Source organism: Vicugna pacos, chromosome 2 (genome assembly GCF_048564905.1).
Source record: "Vicugna pacos chromosome 2, VicPac4, whole genome shotgun sequence".
Classification (NCBI taxonomy): Eukaryota; Metazoa; Chordata; class Mammalia; order Artiodactyla; family Camelidae; genus Vicugna; species Vicugna pacos.
This window is the reverse complement of record NC_132988.1, coordinates 102,849,515-102,872,157: the sequence shown is the minus strand read 5'-3', so window position 1 is coordinate 102,872,157 and position 22,643 is coordinate 102,849,515. Positions and strand designations below refer to the sequence as shown.

General features: G+C 35.1%; 1 protein-coding gene across 3 annotated transcripts in view; it reads left to right on the top strand.

The window, feature by feature from the left end:
* Positions 1–1,478: 1,478 nt before the first annotated feature.
* Positions 1,479–22,643, top strand: part of TBC1D19 (TBC1 domain family member 19) — a 136,765-nt gene continuing 115,600 nt past the window's right edge. For all 3 annotated transcript variants that reach the window (XM_072945483.1, XM_072945476.1, XM_006207000.4), the window contains exon 1: positions 1,479–1,744. In XM_072945483.1, coding sequence (XP_072801584.1) covers positions 1,646–1,744 — 99 coding nt within the window. In that variant the 5' untranslated portion in view covers positions 1,479–1,645. The remainder of the gene's footprint in view (positions 1,745–22,643) is intronic.

Sequence of the window (22,643 nt, the reverse complement as noted above, 5' to 3'; positions counted from 1 at the left end):
AAAAAAGAGAACTGTGCTGGGCACTTTCACATATTTTACTACATTTATTTGGGTACTTTCTATTCCCTTGTCAATTGAACTGGACATTATTTTTACTGAATTATCTCAATTTTAATGTTTAATTTATTAATATTTACTGCTATTTTAATAACAGATACATTTGTTCCTCATAATATCCCCTCAGGTGGGTATTTAATACTCTTGCTACAGATGAGAAAGCTGAAAATCTGATGAAGGAAGGGACTCATGCAACTCCAAGGGAATTGCAGGAAGGCAGCAGGAAGCAGGAAGGGAGCTAAACGCTAGGCACCATGCCTTTTCTTCTGCTCTGGAGTTTCATTGCTTTCTCCTCTATGCTTTATGGCCCTTCTCAAACTTAGCATCCTTATTTTTTAGTTATTAATCACTTCACCCCTCTCAATCTCAAAAGAACTGTCTCCATAGTTTTCTTCTTTGGTTCAAAGTGAGGTGTGGGCTGGAGATTCATGGCTGGGTGGGATGCTGGGGAGATTGTAAAGAGCTGAGGAGATGTACTCAACTACAAGTTTGAGAAATTCTGAGTTGTGGGAGGATGTTTTGTAGAGTCTATCATTAATTGCCTTAAGTACTTTGGCTCTTTTTCCCTACCTGCCTCTTTCCAAAGATGTTTTTAATAGACAAACCTGGCCAAATGGATCATTTGGAATTTGTATTTACCATCACAATATTCTGAGCAGTAGTATTGTGAAGGCCAGGTATTGTGCATAGATGCCAGCGGTCCAGTTCCTTTGAATTTCTGTTGTTTACTTGTTCTAGTCCTTTGCTATTCAGAGTGTAGTCTGCAGTGTCTGAGGGCTTGGCAGCAGGCAGCCGGTTGGTCTTCATCCTGATCTCCCCTGGGATCACTGTCAGGGGGAGCTGTAGTGGCTTGATGGCTGCAACATCTTTTGTTTACTGATCTGTCAGGTAACAGCTTTTTGCGGGGGTGGGGGTGAGGAGGTAGAATTAGGTTTATTTATTTGTATTTTTAGAGGAAGTGCTGGGGATTGAATCTAGGACCTTTTCATTGTTAGGCATGTGTCCCACTTGAGCTATACCCTCCCCCCAACAGTTTTCATTCACATTGTGAATTAGGTATTATTTTAAAGAAGCAGAAACGTAAATTCTAAAATTTAAGCAAGTTAACACAGCTAGTGTCAGAACCTTATAATTTTGAAAGTAATTTGCCACGTCACTGTGTGCACTGCCCTGTTTTTACATAAATTGGAAGGTGGGAGAGGAATGATCCTTATAAACACATAAATACACAACTTTCTGATTTCCCATGGTTCATCAGAGGCCCTGTGGCTCTGGAGGAAAGAGCTCCTCTTCCTGCCTTTCAACCATAGACTAAACTGGAACAATGGAATGAAAAGCTATTCCCCTCCCCCAATCCCGCAGGTCGTCTTCCGCCAGCGGAACGCAGGTGCTGAGACCTTCAGGCGCGGGGGGGACCGGAGAGGAACGGACACACGGCTCGGCAGTTGCCTGGTAACGCTCGCTGGAGGAGTCCCAGCCTAATAAGGTCCCCGAGAAGTGTCACTGGCCCTGAGTGGGACCCCGGCGTGGCCGGTTCTCTCCGCGCTAGCGGCCAGGCCCCGCTGCTTGGCGGGCTAGGACAGGGGAAATGTTGCAGGAGGAGTCGGATCTGTCTCTCATTATTGCTCAGATTGTCCAAAAGCTCAAGGGCTCCAATTTGTACGCTCAGTTGGAACGGCAGGCCTGGGTAAGTGATGGTGAGTGGGAAGGGACGGAGCCCCGCGGGACCGCGGGGTGCTGCGGCTCCTCCTGCACCCAGCCGACCTAAGCCCGAGCCCGCCTCTGGTCCCTCCAGCACTGCTCCTGGGCACGGAAAAGCCTCCCTGCCAGGTGTCCGCTCCACTTTCTCAGCCTGTCGCTTGGGGTAATAGATTTTTAAGGAAGGGTGGAGCACACCACGCCTTTCTTCAGGTCAGAGAAAGGCTGGGACTGTTCATTCATACTGTAGTCCTTTACAGGGTCTAATTTTTTAAGCTGCTGAAATCAGTGGAGGTAGGCTGGGCTATACCTTCCTTCACTTTTTAGGTCCTGTAGATGGGTTTGGGCCCCCAGGTTCCTTTTGGCTTTCAAGTCAATCTATCACCTTCTTGATCTCTACCTACCTTGCAATAATTTCCCATATAACCCAGTTTTTATTGAGAGGTTTCTCATGTGCTAGGTTCTTTGGATGCAGAGATTGCAGGAGATCTTTGCCTTTTTTGAGAAAGTCATAAATAGAATCATACAGTTTGTAAATTTTTGTGCCTGATTTCTGTCATTTTGCATTGTGCTTTTGATATTCATCCACGTTGTTGGTATGTCAGTAGTTCTCTTCCTTTTTATTGTTGAGTAGTATTTCAGTGTTTGGATGTACTGCATTTTGTTGATCTATTCATTGATTGCTCAGCATTTTCAGTTACAGAGTTACGGGTTGCAGGCTGTAGAGATTATGAGTAAAGCTGATATATTCTTTCTGGTATAGGTTTTTGTTTAAATATTTGTCTTCCTTCTTTTGGGTAAATACCTAGGAGTGGAATTGCTGAGTTGTTTGGTAAGTGTACGTGTAATTCTATAAGAAACTGCCAGACTTTTCCAAAGTGGCTGTATCATTTTGCATTTCCACTAGCAATTTTGAGAGTTTCAGTTGCTCTACATCCTTACTTGTGCTTGATGTCAGTTTTTAATTAATTAATTTTTATTAATTACACTCCTCTAGTAGGAGTGTGATGATATCCCATTACGGCTTTAATTGTATTTGCTTAATGACCAAAGGTTTTAGGCATCTTATCATATGTTTTTTATCTCCTTTAGTGAAGTAGTCTGTCAAAATCTTTTGCCCATTAAAAAATTGTTTGTTCTCTTATTGTTGAATTGTAAGTATTCTTTATATATGACACAAGTCCTTTATCAGAGATACTCTTCAAATATTTTCTCCCAGGCTGTGGTTTATCTTTCCATTTTCTTACCTGGGTCTTTCAAAGAGCTGAAATTTTTACTTTTGATGACATACAATTTTATCCATTTTTTTATGACATGTGCTTTTTGTGCTTTACCTAAGAATCTACACCAGGGTCTCAAAAATTTTCTTCTATGTTTTGTTCTAAAATTTTCTTCTATGTTAGCTTTTACATTTAGATGTGTGATCCATTTTTAGTTAATTTTTGCGTATGATGTAATGTAAAGATTTTTGTTTGTTTGTTTGCTTTTGTTTTTGCATGTGGATGTCCAATATTGTATCTATTTCTAGTACTTACTTGTTGACAAATCTATATTATCTCTGCTAATTTCCTAGGCACCTTTGTTGAAAATTTATTTAGTACACACACACAATTTATGACACTCTGTTTTGTTCCATTGATCTATTTATCTATTATTATGTTCATATCACACTATTCTGATTTTTGTAATTTTCTAGTAAGTTTTGAAATCAGGTGATTAGTTCTCCAACTTTGTTCCTCTTTTTCAAAATTGATTTGGCTACTCTAGGCTCTTTGCTTTACCATATAAATTTTAGAATCATCTTGTAAATTATTACAGAAACTTGCTTGGATTTGCATTGGGGTTATGTTGAATACATAGATCAATTTGGGGAGAACTGACATCTTCACAATATTGAATTTTCTAGCCTGTGAACATGCTTTATCTCTCCATTTATTTATATCTTTGTATTTTTCTTGTCAGTGTTTTATAGTCCAGTATACAAATATTGCATATATTTTGTTAAGATTTTCCCCTAAGTATTTCATATTTTTTGATACTATTATAAATGCTGATTTTTTCCTCATTTCAGTTTTCAATTGTTTATTGTTAGTATACAGAAATATAACTGATATTTGTATATTTACTATGTATCCTGCGACCTTACTAAACTTCCTTGTTAGTTATAATAACTTCTTCCTCTCCAATATGTATACCTTTTAGTTCTTTTTCTTGCACTGGCTAGTGCCCCCAGTGCAATGTTGTATAGATACTTTTTAAAATTGAAATACAGTCAGTTACAATGTGTCAGTTTCTGGTGTAGAGTACAATGTCCCAGTCATGCACATACATACATATATTTGTTTTCATATTTATAGATACTTTTTATTAGGTTGAAGAAGCTCTCTTGTATTTCTGGTTTTCTTATGAATTGATGTTGAATTTTGTTAAATACTTCTTTTGTATCTGTAGATATAATATATGCTCATGATTTTTAAAAATATGTTGATATGGTTAGTATACTGATTGATTTGAATGTTGAACCAGTTTTGCATTCCTGAGATAAATTCCACTTGGTTATGATACATTGTCCTTCTATAATTCTTGATTCAATTTGCTAATATTTTGTTGAAGATTTTATATTTTTATAATAGATATTAGTTTACAGTTTTACTTTAATATCTTTGTTTAGGTTTATATCAGGTAATGCTGATCTCTTAAATTGAGTTGAGAAGTGTTCCTCTGGCTCCTATTTTCTGGAAGAATGTGTGTAGAATTAATATTATTTCTTCCTTAAATGTTTGGTAGAATTCCCACTAATGTTATTGGGGCCTGCAGTATTCTCTGTGGGAACATATTAAATAAAAAATTTCACTTAAAAAACATGTGCAAGGCCATTCAGGTTATTTATCTTGTTAAATGTTCCATGTGCACTTGAAAAGCATGAGCATTCTGCTGTTGCTGTTTCACACATGTCAGTTAGGTCAGGTAGATAGACAGTTTTGCTCCACAGCCCTGCTGAGTGTGGAGGCTTCAGTCAGTACAGCCAAGAGTCAAGCTAGGCTTGAGTTTTGTTATTGTTGTCATTAGCTTCAGTGTGCCACAGGCTTCAAATTCAGTGGGTTCCTGTAACTTCGTGGGGCCACAAAGAATTCTGCAGGCCCCAATAACTCCCTGGGGTACTGAGGGTTTTTCTCAGTGTTTCTACTACGTCCTCGGCTTTCCTTTGTCTCTGCTCGCCTGTGCCACAGAGGGAAGTCTCTCTCCATCCTCTGATCCCTTCCTCAGCAGTCGTCTGTTGTTTGTTACTCAGTCTTAAAGTTCACTGTAGGTACAGGCACTCTGTTTTCCTGGTCCTGTTTTAGTCCAGGTGCGCTGGGGATGGGTCTTTGACTGTGCTCATTTCTCTTCTGCTTTTGGCAGCCAGGCTCTGCCTTGTGGCAGGTGACGGGTGAAGGAGAGACTCCTGCCCCTCCCTAGTGCTGGTTTACCTCTACTTTATACTGGTGTAAGATTCTGGGCCTGCGAGAGTTTTCTTACCTTTCCATGAGGAAGACAGTTTTTGTATCCATCTCACCCCCAGAAACAATGAATTGTTGTCTCCCCTAGAGGTTTAAGGCCTTTTCCTCAAATGGGAGGAGAGTTTGGGCAAGGTGGCACTGTTGTATGCTTGTTTTGTAATGGTAACCTATCCTCTCTTGCACACCTGTGCCACAGAAAGGGGCTCTCTGCAGTTCCCTGCTCTGCCCCCGATATTTTGTGTGAGCACCTGGTGGAGACCCATGGAAAAGAGCACGCAAGCGAGTATGAATTCCCCTTGTGTTTTGAGCTCCCAGTGTTTCTAAACTGACATGCTAACCCACAGCTAGTCCATAAGGGACTTAAAATTTTAGCTGATTTCTTCCTTCTTGCTGGTATGGTAGCTTCCTTTTCTTTCTGTGCTTTGCCAAGCATGAAGTAGTTTGGAATCCTATCTCTTTGAAGGGGCTTGTTACTCTTTGGAATTTGGTTCACACAGTTGTCTTAAAACTTCATTTTTCTGATGGGTTCAAAGTTATGATTTTGTAGATTATATAGCTTTTTCTTACTGTTCGGGTGGGAGTGACATTTCTTGTTAAGGCTTTCCACATCCTGTGCATTAGCCAAACTTGGTTATAAGTGTTGAAGGATTGCATTTATGTCTGTGGACAAGATTGGTCTGTAAGTTTTCTTTCTTGTAATGTCTTTGACAAGTTTTATATCAAGGTTATGCTGGCCTGATAAAATTGTAGGAAAGCGTTCCCTCTTTGTTTGTCTTCTGTTTGCTATAAGAGTGTTATAAGAGTGTGTTTTTTCTTTCTTAAATGTTGGAAAGAATTCTCCATTGAAGCCTGTGTCTCGGATTTTCTTTTGGGAAAATTTTTTTGTTTTGTTTTGTTTCAAATTAGTTGACTATTTTTTAGAATGGTTTTAGGCTTCCAGAAAAATTGAGCAGAAGGTACAGAGTTCCCATACATCCTCTCTCCTTAGACACAGTTTCCCATATTATTAACATCTTGCATTTATTAGTGTGGTACATTTGTTACTACTGGTGAGCTAATCAGTATCAATACATTATTATTAGATAAAGTCCACAGTTTACATTAGGGTTCGTCCTTGCAGAGGAGTGAAACCTGTATGTGGGTTCTGTGGGTTTTGACAAATGTATAATACCATGTATCTCCTATTCCAGTATCTTACACAGTAGTTTCACTGCCCTAAAAATCCTCTGTGCCCCACCTACTCATTCCTCCCTCTTCTCCCAAGCCCCTGACAACCACTTGGTTTTTTACTGACTCTATAGTTTTGCCTTTAAGAATGTGGTATAATTGGAATCATACAGTATGTAGCATTTTCAAAGTGGCTTCTTTCACGTAGCAATGTGTATTAATTTACTGTATGTCTTTTTGTGTCTTGATAGCCTTTTTCTCTCTGAATAATATTTATTGTGTGAATGTATCAGTTTGTTTATGCATCCACCTACCTATTGAAGGACATCTTGGTTGCTTCCAAGTTTGACAGTTATAAATAAGACTACTGTAAACATTATGGGTAGATTTTTGTATTGACATAAATTTTCAACGAATTTGGGTAAATACCAAGGAACCTGATTCCTGGATTCTATTCATCTGTTTGTCTATTTTTTCAGCATTACGCACTGTCTTGATTTTGGTAGCTTTATAATAAGTTGAAGTTGTCAGTCCTCCAACTTTGTCCTTCAATATTGTGTTGGTAAGATTTTAAGGAAGAAATTAAATTTTAATAGATATAGAAGTATTCAGATTTTCTGTATCTTCTATTGTCAGTTTTGATAAGTTGTGTTTTTCAAAGAATTTGTTTATTTCATTTAAATGATATAAATTATTGATTAAAGTTGTTTATAATGAACTTTTCTTTCTTTTTAATGTATGAAAAGTCTATCACAATTTCTGATAATGAAAATTTGTGTGCATGTATATCTTTGAAACAGTTTTGCTGTAGGTTTATCAATTTTACTAATCTCATCAAAGAACCAATTTTGGCTTTGCTAATTTTCTCTTAATTTTGGATCATATCTTTATTACTAATTTTCTCCTACTATCTTGGGGATTGATTTGCTGTTCTCTTCTTTTTTTTAGTTTCTTGAGATAGAAGCTTAGATCATAGTTTTCAAGACTTTTTTCTTTTCTAAAATATATTTAAGGTTATGATTTTTCCCCTAAGCATTACTTTAACTACATTCCACTGTTTTAATGAGTCATAATTTTACTGTCCTTTTGTTTAAAACATTCCGTAATTTTTTTTGTCATTTTAAAAATTTGGTCCAAGGGTTATCCTGAAGTACATTGCTTAATTTCCAAGCAGTTGAGATATTTGCTTCTTTTTTGTACTTTTTTGAAGTATAGTTGCTTTACAATATTATATAAATTAAAGGTGTACAATATAGTGAGTCACAATTTTTAAAGGTTATACTCCATTTATAGTTATTATAAAATATTGGCTATATTCTCCATGTTGTACAGTATATCCTTGTAGCTTATTTTATACCTAATAGTTTGAATTTGTACCTTTTAGTCTCCTACCCCTGTATTGCCCCTCCTCCCTTCCCGTCCCTACTGGTGATCACTGGTTTGTTTTCTATATCTGTGAGTCTTTCTATTTTGTTATATTCACTAGTTTGTTTTATTTCTTACATTTCACATATAAGTGATATCATACTGTAATTATCTTTCTCTGTCTGACTTATTTCATTTAGCATAATGCTCTACAAATCCATGCATGTTGCAGCAAATGCCAAATTGCATTCTTTTTATGGCTGAGTAGTACACCATACACACTCACACACACACACACACACACACACACACACACACACACACACACATCTTTATCCATTCATTTGTTGATGAACTTTTAGGTTGCTTCCTTTCTTGGTGATTGTAAATAATGCTGCTGGTTTTAATTAGTGTCCTTGTTTTTTGTTTTTTTGTTGTTTTTTTTTTTCCCAGATATATGCCCAGGAGTGGAATTGCTGGGTCAGGTAGTAGTTCCATTTTTAGATTTTTGAGAAATCTCCATACTGTTTTCCACAGTGACTGCACCAGTTTACACTCCCACCAACAGTGTACAAGGGTTCCCTTTTCTCCACATCCTCACCAACATTTGTGTTCTTTTTGAGGATAGTCATTCTGACAGGTGTGAGGTGTTATCTCATTGTGATTTTGATTTGCATTTCTCTGAGGATTAGCGATGTTGAGCATCTTTTCATGTGCCTATTGATCATTTGTATGTCCTCTTTGGAAAAATGTCTATTCAGTTCTTCTGCCCATTTTTTGATTGGGTTGTTTGTTTTTTTGATGTTGAGTTGTATAAACTATTTACGTATGTTGGATATTAATTTTTTATTGGTCATATCATTTGCAAATATTTTCTCCCATTCAGTAGGTTGTCTTTTCATTTTGTTTATGGTTTCCTTTGCTGTGCAAAAGCTTATAAGTTTAATTAGATCATATTTTTTAATTTTTGCTTTTATTTTCTCTACTTTAGGAGAGGGATCCAAAAAAATATTGCTGTGATTTACATCAAAGAGTGTTCTGCCTGTTTTTCTCTAGGAATTATAGTATCTAGGCTTACATTTAGGTCTTTAATCCATTTTGAGTTTATTTTTGTATATGGTATTAGAGAATGTTCTAATTTCATTCTTTTATGTGTAGCTGTCTACTTTTCCCAGAACCACTTATTGAAGAGACTGTCTTTTTCCTGTTGTATATTCTTGTCTCCTTTGTTGTAGATTAATTGACCATGATAAGTGTGTGGGTTTACTTCTGGGCTGTCTATCCTGTTCCATTGATCTCTCTGTTTTTGTGCCAGTACCATACTGTTTTGATTACTGTAGCTTTGTAGTATAGTCTGAAGTCAAGGGGCATGATTCCTCCAGTTCCGTTTTTCTTTCTCAAGATTGTTTTGGCTATTTGGGTTCTTTTGTGTTTTCATACAAATTTAAAAGTTTTTTATTCCAGTTCTGTGAAAAATGCCATTGGTAATTTGATAGAGATTGCATTGAATCTGTAGATTGCCTTGGGTAGTATGGTCATTTTAACAATATTGATTCTTCCAATCCAAGAACATAGTATTTCCATATGTTTGTGTCGTCTTCAATTTCTTTCATCAGTGTCTTCTGAGTTTTCTGAGTATAGATTTTTTGCCTCCTTAGGTAGATTTATTTCTAGGAATTTTATTCTTTTTGATGTGATGGTAACTGGGATAGTTTCCTTAATTTTTCTTTCTGATACTTTGTTGTTAGTGTATAGAAATGCAACAGATTTCTTTGTTAATTTTGTATCCTGCAACTTCACTGAATTCATTGATGAGCTTTAGTAGTTTTCTGGTGGTGTCTTTAGGATTTTCTATGTATGGTATCATGTCATTGTTATTGATTTCCAGCTTAAAGTCTGTGTTGTCAGAGAACATTCTCTGACTGATTAAATTTTTAAAAATGTGTTGAGGCTTGCTTTACATTCCAGTATATAGTCAATTTTGCTGCATGTTTCTCTTGTACTTGTAAAGAATGTGTATATTGTCACTGTTGGGTCAGGTTATCTATATAAGCCACTAAGGTCCAGGTGTCAATTATGCCTTTCAGTTTTTCTATAATCTTATTGAACTTTTTTCTACTTGTTACCAGCCATTCAAAGAAATATATTTAAATCTCCCACCATGGTTATGTATTTGTCTATTTCTTTTAATGCTCTCAATTATTTTATTTTTTAATTTTAAGGCTATTTTATTGGTTGTATACAGATTTATATTGTGATATCTTCCTGTTGGATTAGCCCCTTAATCATTATGAAATGTTCTTCATTATCTCTAATAAGTTTCTTGTCCTAAAGTCTATTTTGTCTAATGTTAGTATAGTGATAACTATACATTTTTTTTTTTTTTGGTTAGTGGTTGCATGGTATGATTTCTTCCATACTTTCATTTTCAACCTTTCTGCATCAACATCATATAGTTGTTTTTAAAATCCAGGCTGACAAATATTTTAATTTTATTATTTAGTATATTTACATTTGATGAATTTACCAATATATTGGGTTTTATATTTTTGGTCTTAATATTTGTTTTTTTAAATTTGATACATTTGCCTCATATACGATTTTCTCTCTTTTCTAGCTTTCTTTTTGATTATTCAAATATTATTCAAATATATTTGTTGTTCTAATTTCATCTCCATTAATGTGGTAGTTACACATTGTTTTATTGTTCTTTAAGTACCTATCATAGAGGTTATAGCATTTATTATTGATTAATTATAGTCTTGTATAAATTATTACTTTTACAATTTCCCTATAATGTAATGCTAGAACTTAGAACACTACTTATTTACACCTCTTTTCTTCTGTTATTTTTGTCACGCATTTTATTTTAAATTCCACAAGACATTGCTATTACTGTTTTGAAGCATCAGTATTTAATCAACACTTACTCATTTTTAACCAAATTTTATCCTTTTTGTTTCTCATCCTACATTTCCACATTTACCCTTGGATTATTCTTCTTCTACTATAAGCTCTTTTTTGTTATTTCTTTTAGTACAGGTTTCTTGGTGACAAGCTCCTCAGTTTTATTTGTCTGATGTCTTTTTTTTCATCTTTACTTTTGAAGGATTTTTTTTTTCCTGCACACAGATTTCAAAGTTGGCAGTAATTTTTTTTTTAGCATGTTGAGACAGACATTTGATTGTCTTTTGGCTTCTTTGTTTTCTGTCATAAAGTCAGCCATTAGGCTTTTTATTACCCATTTAAGGTGTGTCCCCAGCCCTCACCCTGGCTGTTTTAAAATTTTCTTTTTGTCTTTGTTTTTTAGCAGTCTTGTTAAGATGTACCTTGGTGTGTTGTTATTGTTCCTTGAATAATAACAATAATTTATTAATTATCAATAATATATAATAATATTATATATTACTAATAATTATAAATATGAATTTATTCTGGTTTGAGTTTCTGGGGCTTCTTAAATCTGGGATTGATATGTTTCTCCAGTTTTGGAAATCCTTGGTCATTATCTGTTCAAATATTTGTTCTGCCACATTTTTCTCTCTCCTTTCTTTCTGAGGCTCCAATTTATACATGTTATATATTTCACTGAGTTCCACTGATCTCTAGTACTCTTTTTATTTTGTATTATTTTTTTCCTTTGTGCTTCAATTTGGTTATTTTCTTTTGATCTGCTTTCAATTCACTAATCTTGTTTTATGCTATTTTACATCTCTTGTTAAATCCATCTAATGAGTTGTTATTTACATTTAGTGTATTTTTCAGTTCTGAAATTTCCAGATAGTTCTCTTTTATTGATTCCAATTCTCAGGTAAAATTATCTGCTTTTCATCTACTTTGTCCAGTTTTTCTCTTTTAAAAAATATAACTCATAATTATTTTAAAGTCTTTGTCAGTTAACACTAATATCTGGATCACATATGGATCTCTGTCTATGGTTATTTTATGTTATTTTATGTTATTTTCTCTTAGATTTTGTTCATCTAATTTTGTCTGTTGGCATGCCTACTAATTTTTATTTGATGCCATTGAGTCTGAAAAATTGTAATGTCTCCTTCTGATATCTTTCCTTTTTTTTCCCCCTTTGGATTTTTAAAATTTATGCTTTAATTGAAGTATTGTCAGTTTACAATGTTGTGTCAATTTCTGGTGCACAGTATAGTGTTTCAGCCATACGTGTATATTGGGAGTTTGAGATTTGCTGATACCTTTCTTTATTGAGGGTTTACCCTCCCCTCTGCTGGGCAGATAGTCTTGTGACTGATTCCATTAATCCAATTAGGAGTGTGCTGGGTTAAGGCTGAGTTTTACTTTCAGGCTTGCTCTTCGAATGGTTCTCTCCTGGCTCTCCTAAGTTTTCAACAAATAATTTGATAAATTCTAAGGATCATTTTCTCTCTTGGGTCCTGAATGCTAACGTTCTTCTTGTCAGACTGCTAAAAAACTTTTTCACAGGTTTTCTGGTTAGGTTTTTAGTCTTCCACCCGACAGAGTTCTAGTGTTTAAAAAATTGCTTGAGAAAACTGGCCATGTGCATAAGATCTTAAGTCTCTGCCAAAGCTCTGCTTATTTCTCTGTCCATCCTATGAGCCCTCCATCAGGCTTTGTACTGGGTTTGACCTGATTCTTGATTTTTTTGCTCATGCTCAGAGTAACGATCCCAAGGAAAACATGGCTGCAGAAGGCAGTTTGCCTCACAGGATTTTTCCCTTACTGTTCACTCCAATTCTTGTTCTCTCAGCAACCCTCTTCTGTCCTCTAATGGTTGGATTTTTGTTTGCTTGTTTGTTTGGCTCTACTGGTTTTTCTACATAGGGATGCTGACCAGCCACCAGCTCCCCTATACAACTTGGAAATATAGGGCCTGTTTTGTGAGGATTGAACAAGATAATATGCCTGGCACATAGTGCTCGGTAAATAGAAGCCTGATTGTTCTTTAAAAGTTGGAATGAGGTATCACTCCTTTGTTAAAAACCCTTCAGTGCTTCTCACTGCCCTTAGAAAAATGCACAAAGTCCTTAATTAGGCCTAAAAGCTTGACAGCACTCTTCTTCACCCTCTACCCTTCAGCCATGACTGTCTAAGTTTTATAGGTCTTTAGTAACCTCCCAGTTTAATTTAGGTACTCCATTTTTGGTGATCCATAGTACCTGGAACTTTAGCTTTTGTATTATTTATATGTTTGCCTTCCCCACTAAATCTGAGTTTCATGAAGGCAGGAAAAGACTGTGTCTTTCTTGGTCTACTGTCTTCTACACCTAGCATAATGACTGGCGTGAGGAAGGTGCTCAGCATTAAATGGAATAAATCTCAATTCTTCTTTTTTAATGCTCATTCTAACAATATATATATTGAGTACCTACTATGTGCTAGACACTTTGCTAGTGATAAAAATTTTCTAAAAGCCTTCTTACCTTAAGGAATTCAAAGTTTGATGTGGGACTCTGCTTTTCTTTAAAAATGTTTTTCTTTTAAATATTTCTTTTTATTCTGATTTGGAATCTAATAAGTTAATAACTATTTCTCAATTTTATAAGATAGCTTGAAGTTCCAGAAAGAAAGCAGTAATGAAAAAAACTGTTTTCAAAGCTCTTTGTATTTTAGAATTGCAAGTAAGAGATTTAAGACCTATATAAACTATAACTTTATTTGGAGATGACCACCTTGAAGAAATATTTTTGTTCCTTTTTGTTTTGAACTCTACTTGTATTAATTCAGTGTAATTATTTATTTGATTATTCAATAAGTGTTTATTGAGTATTTACTATGTGTCAGGCACAGTTCTAGGCCAGGGGATATAACAATGAATAAAAATAAAGTTCTCCCCTCATGGAGCGATCATAGTATTACAAATAAAAACAGGTCCACAATTCCTTATCCAAAACCTCGAGGCAGATATGTTTGGGAATTCAGATTTTTCAAATTTTAGAAATTCATGCATATTTTGTATGTTATTTAATATCTCTACCATTATCTTATATTACCTTGTAATTAAACCTTGTAATTAATATTTATGCAGCAAAATGTATGAATTTTAACACTAAGTGTGATAAATAAGGGCTATAAATAGTCTCATATCAATTCAGATCAGATCAGATTTTGCCAACAAATGAGTACAAGTCAGGACAGATTTTGCCACCAATTCAGTTATGAAGAAAACTTTGGAATTTCAAATAAATGATTATGTATCTATACATATAACCTCAGGCAGTTAATTGCCTTGCTGTAATAAAAAATAGAGCAGGGAAGGAAAAATAAAGGCAGGGAAAGGAGATAGTTACATGGGAAACTCAAAAACATGTATTAGGCTGATTCTTAAGATAAAATAAAAGATATATAATATTATAGATTCATATTTTTAAAAATATAATTATAAATCATTTAAAACTAATACAGTCTTGGGTTGAAAAAAATATGTAGTAACAACTTTGCTTTAGTTTATATCCAGTAGCTCAGACATTTAATAGAAATCATCTAACTCTTAAAAGCAACCTTACAATCAGCTTTGATAATATACTTTTAAATAGTTGCCTGTTCGTTACATGACTTTAAAAATTTAATCAGTAGGGCATTTTTCCTGACACCAGCATTTTCTACACTGCCTTCATTTTGTCCAAGTATATTCAGAAAGTGCTACAGCAGTGTTGGCCCAACTTAATTAGAAAAATAAAATCACATAGAATATTTTCAAAGCCAAATATGAATGATTTTCAGATTTTTCCCCTGCCACTAGCTCTTCTCTTTTAGTATTAAACAGTGATTTTATTTTAATGTATCTTTTTATAAATTGAAGTTTGATTGTTTAAGATCTTAGTATAATAACACGGAATTTTGTGTTTCTGGAAAAAAGGTTGTGCTGTTTGATTTCTGAGTTTTCTTAAGTTACAAAGACAGCCTACATCTTAAAACTGAATTTGCTAACTCATCCTCTAGACATTAGAGAGATAACCTAATTCCAAATTTGATGTCTAGCACCAGATTAACATTGTTATTTTGTATCACACATTATTTGTGTTTAAAATGGATGTTGTGTAAGACCTCAAATGTTATTTGCATTCCATTAAGTGCTTGGTAAGTCTTGTTGCTCACATTGTTATTATAAATAATAGAATTGTGAAAGGAAGAAACCTGAAAGAAGATAGGCTTTGAAGAGAGAAGGAATAATATAACTGATAGGATGTTGTCATGAGTCTAGAACCACAGAGCATTACAATGCTAGTGTTCCGTACTAAAAAAGTTAGGAAATCATATCTCAAATATTGTTTGTTTTTATTCATCATTATCAGAAATATGTACCATGAATAGAGAATTTAGAGATCATAAAAATGAGAGAATAATCTGGCATTTATTTATTATTTATTTTAGGGAAATGAAAATTAAATATGTTTACTTAAATAGATTCTAATTATATTTTCTATTAGGCATGGATGAGTAGGACATATATTAGTATTTAAAGCCCGTGCCATGATTAGAGCTTACTATCTTCTGTCTTTTTCTTCTCTCTAGGGTGGGATTTGGCATATATTAGAGGAAGCTCCATATGAAACTGTTGCAGTTGATACATAAATTAATAATTCAGTGACTCTTTGTGTTTGCTGTTAACCAGAGAGTGGCTTCATCTTTACCAATATCTACCTAGGCTTTTTTCATGTCCTTTCATCTTGGAAAGTAAGACAGTGAAGAGATGAATTATAATGTACAGGATTACAAAATAAGGAACTTCTTGTCCCCACAGAATTTATGTGCTTGAGGGATTAGATAACTGTAGAAATGTGGGTTTGCTGTGTATAAGTAAGTATATCTCCTCATGTTTTATTTCTGTACTAAGTTGCTTAGAGAAGGTAATGTAGGGTTCTTGAATTAGATAAGGCCATGTTGAAATGAGAGGGAAAAGACTGATTACTAATGTTTCAGGCATAAAGTATATTGTGAGGGAGGCTAAGGAAGTAAAGATGTGGAGTAAGGAGTTTAAGACAGCCAGTGCTGACAGAGAAGTGGATCAGCTTGGCGGTGTCATCAGATGAAAACCAGTGAGGGATCCATCCTCAGGTGAGAGGAACCAGAGTAGAGCTCGAATTATATGACACAGATTGGTTATAAGGCGTGGTCAGCTTGCACAGAGCCAACATTTCCAATTTGAAACTAAACTCATTTCTGGCTACAGTGTATGTCCACTGGGACTGCTACGGTTACAGAAACAAATCTGATCTACAGTTTTAGAAAGAAACAAAAATATTGGGAAGAAATGGACATACCCAATTCAACATTTTAAAAAAAATTTATTGAAGTAGAGTTGATTTACAATGTTTCAGGTATACAGTAGAGTGAGTCAGTTATACATATATATATATGTGTGTGTGTGTGTGTGTGTGTATATATATATATATTCTTTTTCAGATTCTTTCCCATTATAGATTATTACAAGATATTGAATATAATTCTTTGTGCTATAAGTAGGTCCTTATTGTTTATCTGTTTTATATATAGTAGTGTGTATATATTAATCCTCAATTCCTAATTTATCCCCCTCTGCAACTTCCCCTTTGGTAACCATAAGTTTGTTCTCTATGTTGGTGAGTCTATTTCTGTTTTGTAAACAAATTCATTTGTATCATTTCTTTGGATTCCACATATAAGTGATATCGTATGACATTTGTCTTTCTCTTAGCATAATTTCTAGGTCCATCCATATTGCTGCAATTGGCATTATTTCATTTTTATGGCTGAGTAATATTCCATTATATATATATATATACCACATCTGCTTTATCCATTCATCTGTCAATGGACATTTAGGTTGCTTCTATGTCTTGGCTCTTGTAAATAGTGCTGTTGTGAACATTGAGGTGCATGTATCTTTTTGAATTAGTTTTCATTTTTTCAGATACATGCCCAGGAGTGGGGATTGCTGGATCATATGGTAACTCTATTTTTAGCTTTTTAAGGAGCTTCCATTCTGTTTACCATAGTGGCTGTACCAATTTATATTGCCACCAGCAGTATAGGAGGGTTCCCTTTTCTCCACACCCTATCCAGCATTTATTATTTGTAGACTTTTTGATGGTGGCCATTCTGACTGGTGTGAGGTGACACCTCCTTGTAGTTTTGATTTGCATTTCTCTAATAATTAGTGATGTTGAGCATATTTTCATGTGCCTGATGGCCATCTGTATGCCTTCTTTGGAGAAATGTCTATTTAGGTCTTCTGCCCATTTTTTAATTGGGTTGGTTGGTTTTTTTCTTTTCTTTTCTTTCTTTTTTTTTTTGATGTTGAGTTGTATGAGCTGTTTATATATGTTGGATATTAATTGCTTGTGGGTCATATTATTTGCAGATATTTTTTCCCGTTCAATAGGTTGTCTTTTCATTTTGTTTATTATTCCTTTACTGTGCAAAAGCTTTTAAGTTTAATTAGATCCTATTTATTTATTTTTGCTTGTTTCCATTACTCTAGAAGAAAGATCCAAAAAATATTGCTGTGATTTATGTCAAAGAGTGTTCTGCTTAGGTTTTCCCTTAGGAGTTTTATAATGTCTGAGCTTACATTTAGGTCTTTAATCCATTTTGAGTTTATTTTTATATATGGTGTTAAAGAATGTTGTAATTTCATTCTTTTACATATAGCTGTCCAGTTTTCCCAGCACCAACTTATTGAAGAGACTGTCTTTTCTCTGTTGTATATTCTTGTCTCCTTTGTTGTAGATTAATTGACCATAAGTGTGTGGGTTTATTTCTGGGCTCTCTATCCTGTTCCATTAATCTATGTGTCTGTTTATGTGCTGGTACCATACTGTTTTGGTTATCATAGCTTTGTAGTATAGTTTAAATTCCAGGCACATGATTCCTCCAGCTCTGTTCTTTCTCAAGATTGTTTTGGCTATTTGGGGTCTTTTGTGTTTTTCATACAAATTAAAAAATTTTTGTTCCAGTTCTATGAAAAATGCCATTGGTAATTTGATAGAGATTACATTAAACCTGTAGATTGCCTTGAGTATTATGGTCATTTTAACAATATTACTTCTTCCAATCCAAGAACACTGTATATCTTTACACCTGTTTGTGTCATCTTCAATTTCTTTAGTCAGCATCTTACTGTTTTCTGAGTGTAGATCTTTTGCCTCCTTAGGTGGATTCATTTCTAGGTATTTTATTGTTGTTGATGAAATGGTAACTGGGATTGTTTCCTTAATTTTTCTTTCTGATATTTTGTTAGTGTATGGAAATGCAACAGATTTCTATATTAATTTTGTACCCTACAACTTTACCGAATTCAGTAATGAGATTTAGTAGTTTTCTGGTGGTGTCTTTAGTATTTATCATGTCATCTGCAAACAGTGACAGTTTTACTTCCTTTGCAGTTTGAATTCCTTTTGTTTCTTTTTCTTCTTTGATTGCTATGGCTAGGACTTCCAAAACTATGTTGAATAAAAGTGGTGAGAGTGGGCATTCTTGTCTTATTCCTGATCTTAAAAGGAATGCTTTTAGCTTTTCACTGTTGAGTATGATATTATTCATAGGTTTGTCATATATGGCCTTTATTATTTTCAGGTGTGTTCCCTCTGTGCCCACTTTCTGGAGAGTTTTTATTATAAATGATTGTTGAATTTTATGAAAAGCTTTTTCTGTCTCTGTTGAAAGGATCATATGGTTTTTATCTTTCAATTTTTAATTTGGTGTATCACCTTGATTGATTTGAAGATATTAAAAAATTCTTGCATCCCTGGGATAATTCTCACTTGATTATGTATATGATCCTTGTAATGTCTTATTGGAGTTGGAGTTGCTAGTATTTTGTTGAGGATTTTTGCATCTGTGTTCATCATAGATGAGTTTTGAGTTGTCACAGAGATCTGTGAATTGTCAAGAACACTGGTTCACAACAGTGATTCACAAGATAGGATGGGGTGGGTGGGGATGGTGACTGTAATTTTCTTTTTTTGTGATATCTTTGTCTGGCTTTAATATCAGGGTAATGGCCTCATGGATTGAGTTCAGAAGCATTCCTTCCTCTACAATTTTTGGATTAGTTTCAGGATAGGTGTTAACTCTCCTCTGAATGTTTGGTAGAATTCAGCTGTGAAGCCATCTGTTCCTAGACTTTTGTTTGTTGGGAGTTTTTAAATTAGTGATTCAATTTCAGCAGTGGTAATTGGTCTGTTTATATTTTACATTTCTGATTCAGTCTTGGAAGATTGTATCTTTTTAAGAATTTGTCCATTTCTTCTAGGTTGTCCATTTTATTGGCATATAGTTGCTCATAGTAGTCTCTTACGTTCCTTTGTATTTTGATAGTGTTGATTGTAACTTTTCCTTTTTCATTTCTGATTTTATTGATTTAGGCCATCTCCCTTTTTTTCTTGATGAGTCTGTCAAAAGGTTTCAATCAATTTTGTTTATGTTTTCAAAGAACCAGCTTTTAGTTTCATTGATCTTTTCTATTTTATTTTAGTCTCTATTTCATTTATTTCTGCTCTGATCTTTATGATTTCTTTTCTTCTACTAACTTTGGATTTTGTTTGTTCTTCTTTCTCTAGCTGCTTTAGGTGTAAGGTTAGGTTGTTTATTTGAGATTTGTCTTATATCTTGACGTAAGCTTGTATCACTAGAAACTTCCCTCTTTAGAACTGATTTTGTTGTGTCCCATAGGTTTTGGATCTTCTTGTTTTTGTTTTTATTTGTCTCTAGATATTTTTTCATTTCCTTATTGATTTCTTCAGTGATCCATTGGTTGTTTAGTAACATATTGTTTAGCCTCCACCTGTTTGTGTTTTTGCAGTTTTTAAAAATTGCTTTTGTGGTTTATTTCTAATGTCATAGCATTATGGTCAGAAAAGATGTTTGATATGATTTCAATTTTCTTAAATTTATTGAGGCTTGCTTTGTGGCCCAGCATGTGGTCTATCCCAGAGAATGTTCCATGTGTACTTGAAAAGAATGTGTATTCTGCTGCTTTTGGATGGAATGCTCTATAAATATCAATTAAGTCTATCTGGTCTAATGTGTCATTTAAGGCCTTTGTTTGCTTATTGATTTTCTGTCCGATCATCTGCATTGATGTAAGTGAGGTGTTAAAGCCCCCCACTATTACTGGGTTAGTTCCAATTTCTTTTTTATGTCTGTTAGCATTTGCCTTTTATATTGAGGTGCTCTTATGTTAGGTGAACTATATGTACAATTGTTATATCTTCTTCTTGGATTGATCCCTTAGTCATAATGTAGTGTCTTTCTTTGTTTCTTGTAACAGTCTTTATTTTGAAGTCTATTTTGGCTGATATAAGTATGGCAACTCTGGCTTTCTTTTGGTTTCCATTTGCTTGGAATACCTTTATTCATCCTCTCACTTTCAGTTTGTATGTGTCTTCAGACCTGAAGTGAGTTTCTTGTAGGCAGCATATATATGGATCTTATTTTTGTATCCATTCAGTCAGTCTGTGCTTTTGATTGCAGCATTTAGTCCATTTACATTTAAGGTAATTATCAATGTGTATGTTCTTATTGCCATTTTGTTAATTGTTTTGGATTTGTTTTTGTAGGTATTTTTCACCTTTCTTATTTTGTTCTCTTGTGATTTGAAAACTATCTTTAGTGTTATGTTTGAACTCCTTTTTTCTCTTTTGTGTGTAAATGTATTATAGCTTTTCAGTTTGTTGTTACCATGAAGTTTTGGTAAAGCATTCAATATGTGTAAGTGATTGTTTTCAGTTGTTGATCTCTTAATTTCAAATATATTTTAAATACCCTGCATTTGTAGTCTCCTCTAATCACATTTACTGTTTTTGATGTCATACTTTACCTCTAATTGTTTTATATATCCCTTAAGTGCTTATTGTGGATACAGATGATTTTACTACTTTTGTCTTTTAACCTCCTGACTAGTTTGTGTGTGGATGATTCCCTACCTTTACTGATGAGCTTTTCCATTTCATAACTTTTTTGTTTCTAGTTGTGGCCTTTTCTTTTCTGTGTAGAGAAGTTCCTTTAGCAATTTTTGTAAAGCTGCTTTGGTGTGCTGAATTCTTTTAGCTTTTGCTTGCAAGCTTTTGATTTCTCCCTCAAATCTGAATGAGGACCTGCTGAGTAGAGTATTCTTGGTTGTAGGTTTTTCCCTTTTATCACTTTAAATATATTGTGCCACTCTCTTCTGGCCTGCAGAGTTTCCTGCTGAAAAATCAGCTGATTACCTTATGGGAGTTTCCTTGTATGTTATTTGTTGCTTTTACCTTGTTGCTTTTAATAGTCTCTCTTTAATCTTTGTCATTTTGATTACAGTGAATCTTGGTATGTTCCTCTTTGGGTTAATCCTGTATGGGACTCTTTGCACTTTCCGGACTTGGATGACTGTTTCCTTTCTCAGGTTAGGGAAGTTTTCAGCTATTATCTCTTCAAATGTTTTCTCAGGCCCCTACTCTCTCTCTTCTCCTTCTGAGATGCCTATTAGTATGCTTGATGTTTTCCCAGAGGTTTCAAACTGTTTTTATTTCTTTTCATTCTTTTTTCTTTTTTCTGTTCTGTGGTAGTGATTTCTACTACTCTGTCTTCCAGCTCACTGATCCATTCTTCTGCATTATTTAGTCTACTATTAATTCCTTCCAGTGTATTTCATTTCAGTTATTATATCCTTCAATTCTGTTTTCTAACTCTGGTAAAAATGTCTGTCTTCTTACTCTGTGAATCCATTCTCCTCCCAAGTTCTTTGATCATCTTTACCATCATTACTCTGAACTCTTTCTTGGGTAGATTGCCTATCTCCAGATCACTTAGTTCTTCTGGGATTTTTATCTTGTTCTTTCGTCTGGAATATATTCCCTTGCCACCTCATTTTATCTAAATTGCTATTTGTATTGTAGTGTATGTGGTAGGTTCATTATGTTTATTGACCTTGGAGAAGTGGCCTTCTGCAGGAGATGCCCTATGCATTCCGACTGTGCACTTCTCTCTCCCTGGGGTCTGCTGGTCCCAGGATAGGGACTGACCTGCATTTGTGGACTTCTTCCACAGGCTGTGGGATTGTAGTTTTCTTGCTTCTGGTGTCTTCCCCCTGGTAGGTGGAGCTGGGTCTTAGCTCTCTGGCAGGCAGGGCTGTGTCTAGGGGCATGTCTAGAAGTGGCTATAGGCTCAGGAAGTCTTTAGGCAGCCCATCTCCTGATGGGTGGAGCTGTGTCTCCACCCATTTAGATGTTTGGCCTGAGACATCCCTGTACTGGAGCCTGTAGGTTGTTGGGTGGGGCCAGGTCTTGGTGCTAATGACCCAAGATGTCAGCCTCCTGGAGAGTCTATACAGACAAATACTCCCCAATATGTCCACCACCATTGTATGTCTCCAGGGTGAGCCACAGCTCCCCACTGCCTCCCCAGGAGACTCTCCAAAACCAGCAGGTAGGTCTGGCCCAGGCTTCTATGAAATTACTGCTTTTGCCCTTCATCCTGGCACATATGAGATTTTGTGTACGTCTTTTAAGAGTGAGGTCTCTAATTCCCTCACACCTGTGGGGACAGCAGTTAAGGCCTGCTGACCTTCAAAGCCAAATGCTCTGGGGTTGTCTCTTCCTGGTACCGGACACTCAGACTGGGGAGCCTGATGTTGGACTCACTCCTATGGGAGAACCTCTGCAATGTAATTATTCTCCAGTTTGTGGGTCACCCATCCAGGATGTCTGGGATTTGATTATATCGCAAATCCACCCCTCCTACTCATCTCATTGTGGTTCCTTCTTTATGTCTTTAGCTGTGGAAGATCATTTCTGGTAGGTTTCAGTCTTTTTCATCGATGGTTGTTCTGCAGTTAGTTGTGATTTTAGTGTGCGCATAAGGGTAGGTGAGCTCAAGGTCCTTCTACTCCACCATCTTGGCCACTTT